Here is a 12,588-nt window from a genome sequence, read left to right on the forward strand (position 1 = left end):
TTTGTATGTTTGTTATGGGCATGAGCATGTCTGAGTGAGTACAGCGACTTTGGGAGACCAGGAGAAGCTATCGTCCTGGAGCTGCGAGTTCAGTTTTAAACCTCTGATGTGGGTGCTAGGAACAAACTTGCTTGGGTCCTCTGCCAGAACACTGTGTCCTCCTAATACCCCTGCCCCACCCCATGGCCTTGAACTTCTAGTCCTCCAGCCTTTCCAAATGCTGAGATTGCAGGCCTGTGCCACTGCATGCAGCCTTGTACTTCTGGGGATCACATCTGCCTTATGTTATTTTGAGGATCAAACCCAGGGCCACGTTGTTGCCGGGCAAGCAGCTTACCAGCAGAGCCCCACCCATAACCCTTTGGAAGACTTTAATCTAATGCAGGCTGATGGAGTTCAGACTCATTGACTTCCAATAATTTTAATATTTCCTTTGTTTCTTTCTTAGCTCCATTTTTAGGGATGGTTTGCTCTGCAAAGAGAAGGGAGTTTTAATATTTAAGGAACTTTTTTAAAAATCAAAAGCAAACTCACAACATTCAAAGGGTATTGCCTAGTAGACTGTGACTGCTGGAAGCCTCCCAGAGATACCCAACTGTTACCTGGTGTGGCCGCTTTAACATTAACCTTTTCCTTGTGTAAGTGTGCCAGCCAGATGTCAGTAGTCACTAGACCTTTTGCAGTCACTGTATTTGGTAGAAAGTAATGGGCAATGTTACTTAGAAATAAGTTTGCCGATTGGCCTCCCTCTGGCTTCTGCCTATGTGGCTGAGCAAAGCATTTAATCTCCTGAGTTTGTTGTCTGCAAGAGACTGATACTTGGCTGGGGGCATCTAGGACAGCCTTGGTTACAGTAAGAAAACGATCCTGCCAGCTCCTCTGCTGTTATCTAAGGGTTATTTGGGATTTGTTGCTGTTGAGGAAACAAGTTTAGGACCAAGCTTGTCCCAGCACATAGGAAGTCATGGGGCCTATGAAAGGTCATCTAATAAAAGCAATTGAATTTTTCCCGTTAAATTTGTTTGTTTCTGGTGTGTGTGTGTGTGTGTGTGTGTGTGTGTGTGTGCTTATGTGATGCTGGAGCTCAAACCCAGGGTCTTAGAATGCTAGCAAGGCACTCTATTCCTCTATCCCCAGCCCTTAGCTTTTTTGAGATAGGGCTTCATGAAGCTCATGCTGGCTTAGAACTTGTGATCCCCTGCCTCTGTTTCCCAGTGCTGGCTTACGGTGTGAACCCCTGTGCCCAGCCAGAGTATTTAATTACATGTTCCTCCTTTACAATTCCAGTGCTGTATGTCTGCTTATTTTATATGATTATCTCTGTCAAATGTCGGTGGGCTAGCCAGGACCTTTCACAGGTGCTGGGTGAGTCCTTAGCGTCCACAGGTTTTGAGAAATGTGAGCAATGAAGGCATAGCAAAGAAACCTAGGAAGGAAAGAAATGCTGTGGGACTGACTCATCCAGACAAGTATGCAGAAAGTGTCTGAAGGATCAAATTTCTAAACAGCATAAGAACAAGATGGCCCAGAGGGTAAAGGCTCTTGCCACCAAGCCTGATGCACTGGGTTTGATTCGTGAAATCCATATAGTAGAAGAAGAGAAATGATTCTTATAAGTTGTCTTCTGGTCCCCACATAGTGTTGTACATGTGCACCCTACCACACACACAGAAATCTAAAACCTAAAAGTTGACTATGAACTTAGCCATGACTGTTTCTCATGTCGCACTTTGACCTCTGATTGTCCTTCATATATCACACGAAGCAAGAATTCTCCCATGAAGGACTGTGATTAACTAAGATACCCAGCAACACTGGGTACTAAGGTCTCAATGTCCCTGACTTCTGTCTCAGGGGCCTCAGCCTTGGTGAAGCTTCTCTGTGAACTAGCAGACAGCCTTGACTGGCCTTTCCCTCTCTCTAATCACCCTTCCCTCTTCTGCTCACCAGTTCCAGCGTCAGCGTAGTCGAGCAGGGGACGATGTCCCTGGTAGGTCAGTCCCCACCTGCTCCGGGCCTGGAGAAGCAAACTTGGAAGAAAGTTGTAAACAGGTAGATGGAGCCCATGTACTAACCCCAAACACACCCTCTGATCACCCTCACATTGTCCATATCGGTCGCCCTGTGAGGCCACTGAGAATTACCACTGATATGATAGCATGTGACCCTGTGTGCCTATTGTGATGTTGGTGTCCTGATTAACCACCTTCCCAGTAAAATGGTTTCCAAGCATAGTTCACAATCATATTAAATAGAATAGCAAGGGGAGAAAGACCATTTCAGACACCTTCACCTGATCCACTGGATTAAGGTCCTGCTGCTGTGCAGAGGACCTGGGGACAAGAAGATCCCTCGGGGTGCAGAGTCAGCTAGCCTAGTCTGCTTACCAAGTTCCAGTCTACTGAGTGATGCTGTCTAAAAAGCAAGGTGAGCAACACCTGAAAACAACCCAGAGGTCGTCCTCTGGCCTTCACGTGAAAACACACGCACAAATGCGCGCGCACGCACGCGCACACACACACACACACACACACACACACACACACTTTTTTTTTTTTCAAAGTCCCTTGTCTTCAATGGTTTTGTAAGCAAGTTTACTATTCTTGGTAAATTTGAAAACTGTGTCCTCCCATTTTCCCACATCAGAAGTTTTCACAGCTGAGTAGTATCAACACCTAAACATTTGTCAAAGATTAATTTATGTCCTGCCTGCTTGGAAGAAGTCCGTACTTTTGTAAAGTGTACAACCACCAGACAGATGATGGCCTAGGAGGTCTTAGCAAACAGACAATGAGTTTTGAAGAACCTTTTACCTACCGTGAGAGTCACTCTTAAGATTCCATTTAGAGCATAAGCCATTGGTGTTTTGTTCAAGAAATTTTCTCCATTGCCCATGTGTTCGAGATTCTTCCCCACTTTTTCTTCTATTAGTTTGAGTGTATCTGGTTTGATGTGGAGGTCCTTGATCCACTTGGACTTAAGCTTTGTACAAGGTGATAAGAATGGATCTCTCTGCATTCTTCTACATTGAACCAGTTGAACCAGCACCATTTGCTGAAAATGCTATCTTTTTTTCCATTGGATGGTTTTGGCTCCTTTGTTAATTCAAGGGACCATAGATGTGTGGGTTCATTTCTGGGTCTTCAGTTCTATTCCACTGGTCTGTCTGTCTGTCTCTATACCAACACCATACAGTTTTTATCACTACTGCTTTGTAATACTGCTTGAGTTCAGGGATAGTGATTTCCCCTGGAAGTCCTTTTATTGTTGAGGATAGTTTTAGCTCTCCTGGGTTTTTTGTTATTCCAGATGAATTTGCAAATTGTTCTGTCTAACTCTCTGAAGAATTGGATTGGAATTTTAATGGGGATTGCATTGAATCTGTAGATTGCTTTTGGTAAAATGGCCATTTTTACTATAATTAATCCTGCCAATCCATGAGCATGGGAGATCTTTCCATCTTCTGAGGTCTTCTTCAATTTCTTTCCTCAGTGTCTTGAAGTTCTTATCGTACAGATCTTTTACTTGCTTGGTTAAAGTCACAACAAGGTATTTTAGCAGGGAAGCGCAGCTACTCGCTTTTGACCGAAGACCGGTCCTCCTCTATTCCGGGAAGGTCGTCCTCTTCGACCAAGCGTGCAGCTTTGGGAGGGACGCACGTGGAGCGGTGAGGGAGGAAGGGGACACCTGCCTAGCCAGCCAGATCAGCCGAATCAACCCTGGCGATCAATGGGGTGACAGATGTCGCAGCCAGATCGCCCTCACATCCCACAACAAGGTATTTTATATTATTTGGGACTATTATGAAGGGTGTCGTTTCCCTAATTTCTTTCTCAGCTTGTTGCTCTTTTGTGTAGAGGAAGGCTACTGATTTATTTGAGTTAATTTTATACCCACTTTGCTGAAGGTGTTTATCAGGTTTAGTAGTTCTCCAGTAGAACTTTTGGGATCACTTAAATATACTGTCATATCATCTGCAAATAGTGATATTTTGACTTCTTCCTTTCCAATCTGTATCCCTTTGATCTCTTTTTGTTGTCTGATTGCTCTGGCTAGCACTTCAAGAACTATATTGAATAAGTAGGGAGAGAGTGGGCAGCCTTGTCTAGTCCCTGATTTTAGTGGGATTGCTTCAAGTTTCTCTCCATTTATTTTAATGTTAGCAACTGGTTTGCTGTATATGGCTTTTACTATGGTTAGGTATGGGCCTTGAATTCCTATTCTTTCCAGGACTTTTATCATGAAAGGGGTGTTGAATTTTGTCAAATGCTTTCTCAGCATCTAATGAAATGATCATGTGGTTTTTATCTTTCAGTTTGTTTATATAGTGGATTACGTTGATGGTTTTCCATATATTAAACCATCCCTTGCATACCTGGGATGAAGCCTACTTGATCACGATGGATGATTGTTTTGATGTGCTCTTGGATTCGGTTTGCAAGAATTTTATTGAGTATTTTTGCGTCAATATTCATAAGGGAAATTGGTCTGAAGTTCTCTTTCTTTGTTGTGTCTTTGTGTGGTTTAGGTATAAGAGTAATTGTGGCTTCATAGAAGGAATTCGGGAGTGATCCATCTGTTTCAATTTTGTGGAATAGTTTGGATAATATTGGTATGAGGTCTTCTATGAAGGTCTGATAGAATTCTGCACTAAACCCATCTGGACCTGGGCTCTTTTTGGTTGGGAGACCTTTAATGACTGCTTCTATTTCCTTAGGAGTTATGGGGTTGTTTAACTGGTTTATCTGTTCCTGGTTTAACTTCGATACCTGGTATCTGTCTAGGAAATTGTCCATTTCCTCCAGATTTTCAAGTTTTGTTGAATATAGGCTTTTGTAGTAGGATCTGATGATTTTTTTTAATTTCCTCCAATTGTATTGTTATGTCCCTCTTTTCATTTCTGATTTTGTTAATTTGGACACACTCTCTGTGTCCTCTGGTTAGTCTGGCTAAGGGTTTATCTATCTTGTTGATTTTCTCAAATAACCAGCTTTTGGTTCTGTTGATTCTTTGTATAGTCCTTTTTGTTTCTATTTGGTTGATTTCACTCTGAGTTTGATTATTTCCTGCCTTAATCAACAAATGGGATCTCATAAAACTACAAAGCTTCTGTAAGGCAAAGGACACTGTTGTTAGGACAAAAACGGCAACCAACAGATTGGGAAAAGATCTTTACCAATCCTACAACTGATAGAGAGCTTATATCCAAAATATACAAAGAACTCACAAAGTTAGACCACAGGGAGACAAATAACCCTATTAAAAAATGGGGTTCACAGTGTAAGGGGAAGCCCTGGGTCCTGCTAAGACTGAACCCCCAGTGAACGTGATTGTTGTGGGGAGGGCGGCAATGGGCGGAGGATGGGGAGGGGAACACCCATCACCCATAAAGAAGGGGAGGGGGAGGGGTTAGGGGGATGTTGGCCCGTAAACCGGGAAAGGGAATAACACTCGAAATGTAAATAAGAAATACTCAAGTTAATTAAAAAAAGAAAGAAAGAAAATTCCCTTCAGGCTTGGGTAGAGGCTGACCTAATGGAGGCATTTTCTCGTTTGAGGCTCCCTGCTCTCAGATGACAAGTTGGTTGTCAAGCTGACAAAAAACTAGCCAGCATACTGTTTTATACTTTTTATTTTGCTCAAAAATTTTAAGTGTCAACAAATACAATTGTATGAATTGTGCAAAAAAAAAAAATGGGGTTCAGAGCTAAACAAAGAATTCACAGCTGAGGAATGCCAAATGGCTGGGAAGCACCTAAAGAAATGTTCAACGGGGTTGGGGATTTAGCTCAGTGGTAGAGCGCTTGCCTAGGAAGCGCAAGGCCCTGGGTTCGATCCCCAGCTCCGAAAAAAAAGAACCAAAAAAAAAAGAAAGAAATGTTCAACATCTTTAGTCATAAGGGAAATGCAAATCAAAACAACCCTGAGATTCTACCAGTCAGAATGGCTAAGATCAAAAACTCCGGCGACAGCAGATGCTGGTGAGGATGTGGAGAAAGAGGAACACTCCTCCATTGTTGGTGAGATTGCAGACTGGTACAACCATTCTGGAAATCAGTCTGGAGGTTCCTCAGAAAATTGGACATTGAACTACCTGAGGACCCAACTATACCTCTCTTGGGCATATACCCAAAAGATGCCCCAACATATAACAAAGATGTACCACTATGTTCATAGCAGCCTTATTTATAATAGCCAGAAGCCGGAAAGAACCCAGATGCCCTTTAACAGAGGAATGGATACAGTAAATGTGGTACATCTACACAATGGAGTACTAATCAGCTATCAAAAACAATGACTTTATGAAATTCTTAGGCAAATGGATGGACCTGGAAAATATCCTGAGTGAGGTAACTCAATCACAGAAAAACACACATGGTATTCACTCACTGATAAGTGGATATTAGCCCAAATGCTCGAGTTACCCTAGATGCACAGAACACATGAAACTCAAGAAGGATGACCAAAATGCGGATGCTTCACTCCTTTAAAAGGGGAATAAGAATACCCTTAGGAGGGAATAGGGAGGCAAAGTTTAGAACAGAGGCTGAAGGAACACCCATTCAGAGCCTGCCCCACATGTGGCCCATACATATACAGCCACCCAATTAGACAAGATGGATGAAGCAAAGAAGTGCAGGCTGACAGGAACCGGATGTTGATCTCTCCTGAGAGACATAGCCAAGCTTCCAGGGACTAAGCCACTACCCAAAGACTATACATGGACTGACCCTGGGCTCCAACCTCATAGGTAGCAATGAATAGCCTAGTAAGAGCACCAGTGGAAGGGGAAGCCCTTGGTCCTGCTAAGACTGAACCCTTGGTGAAAGGGATTCTTGATGGGAGGGTGGTAATGGGGAGGAGGTTGGGGAGGGGAACACCCATATAGTAGGTGAAGCAGAGGGGTTAGGGGGATGTTGGCCTGGAAACTGGGAAAGGGAATAACATTTGAAATGTAAATAAGAAATACCCAATTTAATAAGTATGGGGAGGGGGGGAGAGCGAGACATTGGAAATGAAAACAAGCAACAACAACAACAACAACAAAAAATTCTATTTGACCCTTAAATTACCAGGCTATAACAACTTGTAAATTGTCCATTAGAAAAAGTTAGCAAGGGGCTATGGAGATGCTTCAGTGGCCAAAGTACTTGTGTAAATGTGAGGGCCTGAGCTCAGATCCCCAGCACCCATGTGCAAAAGCATGGCAGAACATGCGTAAAATGCCTTCAGGTTGGTTTGTGGTGTTCCACGTGCAGTATTCTGAAAGGAAGTACAGTCTTGTAAAGACTGTGGCATATCTCACGTGAAGACGACTGTTCCAGAATGCAGGACTTGCCCAGCATGCCCCAGCTCTGTCCACAGTGTCCATGTTCCCATGTCACAGTGTGGCATGGTAGTGGACAGCTGTCATCCTGGTACTGCAGAGGTGGAGCCAGGAAAACCAGGGGTTCACAGTCATCACTGGCTACATTACAAGTTCAGGACCAACCTGAGGCTCTGTCTCCAAGATGAAGAGAGACAGTTTTCAGGTGCCACTGTGCACATGTAAAGCCCGAGTCTCTGTGCTTCATTACTGCAGTGACAACACACCTGTGTTTTCCCGTGCTGAAGTTCCTACCCACTGCCTGCCTTCTCACCGTGTGATTTTTCTGCATGCGTGTGGCGTGTCCCTAACATCTCATGAACAGTTTTTACAGTACAAGGTTGTTTGCACATTTGAAGTTGGTTTTGTTACACAGATCACCTAACAGCACCTTCACTGGTTTGAAGCAGAGCGTTTTGGATGGGGCTTAAATCAGGAGAGTTTACTTTATCCTAGTGCAGCCTCAGTAGTGATGTTTCTCGTGTGTGCTTAAAAGTACCGCCAACCACCTGGGTCTGGGGTACAGAGTGAAGAACAGGGGAGGAAATGGTGCCTGTTGTAAATGAATGCTTTTAGAAAGTTGAAAAATAATTTTTAATTCCATAAAGAATATTCTTAGTTTTTAATTTGAGTCTATATCATGAAAAAATATTCCAAATACTTGACTGTAATCCTAAATATTATAGTCTCTGAAAAGATGTCTTATAGTATAGTTAAAATGAAAATGAAATAGAAACTAGAAATAGTTTTTTTTTTTTTCTTTCTCTTGACTCTTAGAAATTGAGAAATGGCGATTGGTGTCTACCAGAAGTATCTTTCAATGTAGTTTGAGGGTTTGTTTTCTTTGTTGTTAAGACAGATTCTCACTGCGATCACTTGACTGACCTGGACCACACTGTGTAGAACAGGTTGCAGGCACTCAGAAGCGGGCCCTCCCCTCCGCCTGTGGCGGGCTGGGATAAAAGGCCACGCTCCACCACATGCAGCTTCAGTGCTTCGAAGTCAGCCTCTTCACTAATTCCTGGGTCTTTGGGTTTTAAGCTCAGACTCCCACAGCCTTAGGAGCACGTTGCTTGAGGGAGTCTCTCTCTTGTATTCGATTGTTTTCCTATGTTCTGCCATCCCTGCAAGTATTCCCGTGTTGTTACTCGGTTAGTAAAGTACTTTCCCAAAGGTAACAGGGTGCTTTTGTCTGTCATCAGATTCCAGTCTGGTAAAGTCTTTGTCCTGCTTCTTAGGCATAAAAGAAGACATTTTTCATGTGCCTTTAAAATTTCTAATTTAGTCAAGTGCAGTGGGTTAGAATGTCCCGATATAAACCCAACAGTGGTTTGTCTAGAAACTGCCTCTTCCCACGGTGCACTGCCAGCTTGTCCAGTTCTTACTAAAGTGAGAACAATCTTAAGCATTTATTATTTGTATTATTATATAATGTGATATTATTAATATTCTATTTACCAGCTTCCTTCCTCCTGCTGGACAACAAAGGAAATGAGCCATCCAAGGCCACGACATTAAAACAGAAGCAAGGACTATTCCAGATTAAAGTCGGGCTCCCTGTGACCGATGCTGTGCTTTTGAAGCAGTGCTTGTGAACTCTCCAGTACTGTGGTGCACACTCACCTCTTGGCCATGCTTTCTTTTTCTAGGCAGCACAGATTGTGCTCATCTCTCTGTTCGAACTGAACACTCCTGAATTTACCATGTTACTTGGTGCCTTGCCAAAAACATTCCAGGACGGTGCCACCAAACTCCTGCATAACCACCTTAAGAACTCCAGTAACGCTGGTGTGGTAAGTGCCCTGCTCGTGGTTTGGTTATGACCTCCAACTGACCCTCACCCGGCTCCAGGCTGAGGGACAGTCAGCTTCCTTGTCCTCTGTTAACAAGCTTCTTTCTGATCATGGCATATGCTCCAGAAGTAAATGGATTTGATACTCACATGGGTAAGGTTGTCAAGTCAGTTACATATTTACTAAGTTGTTTTACTATTCTTTCATACTTGAATCTGTCTTTGTTATTCTATTCCTGTAATGATACAATTGCTTAATTGTATCGCTTAGCAGAGCTATTTTAGTTCCTTTACCATAGCTCTGACAAGAGGAACTGAAGAGTGAATGTATCTTGGCTCATATTTCCAGAGTGGTACAGTCGGCATGACAGAGAGGGCAAGTGGTCACACTGCGTCTGCAGTTAAGTAGCGGTCACTTGCTGGTGCTCAGCTCACTTTGTTCCTTTTGTTCAGTCTGGCACTCTAACCCCTGGGATGACACTGCCGGAATTCAGAGTGCATCTTCCCACCTTAATTAATACAATCTTGAAAGTCTCTTGCCAACTTATCCAGTTATTGGTCTTGTACATGGTTCTGGATTTTGTCAGATTAATAGTCAGTATTAGCCACCATATAGCTGATAGTGGCCATTAAGCTCCAAGAGTTCCCACAGAACAGTTATCCATCGCAGCTTATATCTTGAGGCAGAGTTGGGGTGGTGTGGGGATTGTCATTATGGACGGATTTACACACAGGTTAAGAAACAAAGGGAAGAGTTCTTGGACTTTGAAGAAAACCTTTTAATAATGGTGCATACATTCCTTTGTCCCAGGGATCTCCAAGCAATACCATTGGCCGGACACCTTCCCGACACCCCAGTAGCAGGACCAGCCCCTTGACCTCACCCACCAACTGTTCCCATGGGGGACTATCTCCAAGGTAAGCTCATTCCACAGGAGTGAAAAATGAAAGTGCCCCAGTTTTTGCAGCCTGCTTAGACATAAGCGGAATAGCAGAGTCTAGGACAGGGGTGTGGGCTTGCTCCTTCTCCACTTGTAACTGTGGAACAGTTCATGCTCCATGTTCTCTGTAGTTCTGCTAGCTCTAAACACTGAACCAAGTACCTCATAGATTTAAACACCGAAGGTCACTTGAATCCCTGAAAAAGCCCTTCAGCTCTCCTCTAAAACAGAGAACCAAAATGGTATTACTGAGTTAGCAATAGACCCTTTAGAGTCTGCACCAAACCTGGGACAGTTTTCCAGTCAGCTTTGCACTGCAGACCTGCCCATGTCCTATTTAAAGCAGATGTTGCTCTGCAAACGCAGTGGCTGGGAGCCTGAGCACCACCGAGTTCAGCATGTACAGACTCCTGCTAGTCTGAGGGCCTAGTTCAGCATGTACAGACTCCTGCTAGTCTGAGGGCCTAGTTCAACATGTGCAGACTCCTGCTGGTCTGAGGGCCTAACTTCTTACTTGTTCATTTTTATTTCTGTTTTTGAGCTGAGGTCTGCTAAGTAGTCCTGGTCAGCTTGGAACTTTCCATACATATCTTGCCTCAGTCTCTAGGCTCCAGACATGGCAGTCATATACCATCATGCCCAGTAGTTGGGTGACTTCACAGGAGAGGTGATTTGAGGCTTCTTAGTCCTCAGAGTGGTGGCTCTATGGAGCCACAATATATCCTGGACCAGCAAGGGTCTCAAGTGCTATATTTTATCTATGAAAAGTCACAGTCTTTAGGCTATGGAAATATGTCAAATATACCCTTTCCTGGTAAAGGCCTTCATCTGCTAAAAAGATGTCCACAATTTACTTTTATTTTTGCCTTTGGTTTTGGTTTTCATTTTGAGACAGGGTCTCATTTAACCCAGGCTGACTCAAACTTTGTAGCAGAAGATAACCTTAAATTCAAGACCCTATGCCTTCTCACACACACACACACACACACACACACACACACACACACACACACACACACAGAGTGCTGGAATTGCAGGCATATAAGACTAAGCCTGGCCCACTGGTGCCTTTAAATATAACTTTTGTGGGTTCCTTTCTTACCACCAGTGTCCTCTAGACCCCAACTATACTATCAATATCATGGAGCAAAGGAAATCTGTACTTGGGGAAAGAATGTGTTTCATAAGCTTTTATAGCACCTCGCTGTCTTCGCATTGCTTTGTGTGAGCTGTATTATCAAGTAATCTCTGTAATATCAGGTGCATACTTGATCTGTCGCATCAAGTCTGATATTACATCGCTAGGTTCTATCTGCTTTGTCAGTGTTGCAGCATATTAGGATTAGACAGACACTGGTGAGAGTCACTGCCCTTCCCTGGCAACTGAATGCTAAGATCACTGAGGTGCATGGTTTAGCCTGAGTGACCAGGGTACAGTACAGACAGTGAAGATTTTATAGAAAATGCATGTTTTCTATAAGTTGATGCTTTGTCTCAGCATGATGCTGTGTATGCTTAATTGGGAAGTCTGTTCTTCCGAAATGCACAGTTCATATATCTTTTACCTATGGCATTAATAGGTAATGAGAAAAGATAAACCTCAAATTAAGTATTTGACTACTTTGATACTAGGTTAAAAACTGGCTAGAAATTAATCTTTGCATGTCTCCAAATCATTAAAAATGTCCATTAATTCTTAACCAAGCTTTTTTTTAAACTCTTAGGTGAAAGAAAGAGATTTATTTTCAATATGGAAAGTTCTGGCTGTGACTAGAACATATTTTCTCCTGGCCAGATCTTCTTTAGTGAATTACTCAGTTAGTATAGTTTTAGGTTAAACACGAGAGTTGAGTAGCTTGCACATCTCTCAAGGGTGATAAACGTTACAGTGAAGCCTCCACCATGTTTCTAAGCCTTGAAGCATGATCTTGACTGCTACCTTTTATTTTGAAGGGGAAAATAGAAGACCAGCTGTTTGTTTTTTTGGGGTTTTTTTTTTTTTTGGTTTTTTTTTTTTTTGTTTTTGTTTTTGTTTTTTTTTTTTGTTTTTTTTTAGTTCTGTACATAAAGATGAACTAGGATTTTTTTGTTTTAAATCAAAAGTTCTGTAATTTGATTATGGTGATAATTAGGGACTGTGATAACAGCTCTAATTTGATGATAGCTTTGGATTTCCCTCGTGAGAAAGTTCTTTTCATTAACCCAGTAGTGTCAGAGATGTCTCCAGGCTAATGCTTTGTAGATTGTCATTACTGGTTAGTGTGTGAGGGGATGGCTACCAGTTCTTCCCAACCAATGAACAAGTATGACACAATATCTGAGTGGAGGTTATCATTTAACCCATACTTACAGTTTAGCTCATTTTACCCATTGTGATGTTGTGGTGGAGAAAGAGCTGCAGTTACAGGTGCCCGAGGTCTTGCTGCAGTCTAGTGTATGTTCCTCATGAGTGTAGCCCCGAACAGAATGGACCTGCATGGTCACCTCTG

At 42.8% G+C, this 12,588-nt stretch overlaps 1 protein-coding gene across 40 annotated transcripts in view; it reads left to right on the forward strand.

The window, feature by feature from the left end:
- Positions 1 to 12,588, forward strand: part of Clasp1 (cytoplasmic linker associated protein 1) — a 221,593-nt gene that overhangs the window by 170,086 nt on the left and 38,919 nt on the right. For 23 of the 40 annotated variants that reach the window (XM_063272254.1, XM_063272256.1, XM_063272274.1 and 20 more), the window contains 2 exons: positions 9,016 to 9,159; positions 9,970 to 10,076. In XM_063272254.1, coding sequence (XP_063128324.1) covers positions 9,016 to 9,159; positions 9,970 to 10,076 — 251 coding nt within the window. Of the gene's footprint in view, positions 1 to 1,950; positions 2,053 to 9,015; positions 9,160 to 9,969; positions 10,077 to 12,588 lie in introns of all 40 variants that reach the window. The other 17 variants (XM_063272238.1, XM_063272239.1, XM_063272240.1 and 14 more) reach the window with 1 other exon arrangement.

The sequence above is a fragment of the Rattus norvegicus genome, chromosome 13 (assembly GCF_036323735.1).
Source record: "Rattus norvegicus strain BN/NHsdMcwi chromosome 13, GRCr8, whole genome shotgun sequence".
Taxonomy (NCBI): domain Eukaryota; kingdom Metazoa; phylum Chordata; class Mammalia; order Rodentia; family Muridae; genus Rattus; species Rattus norvegicus.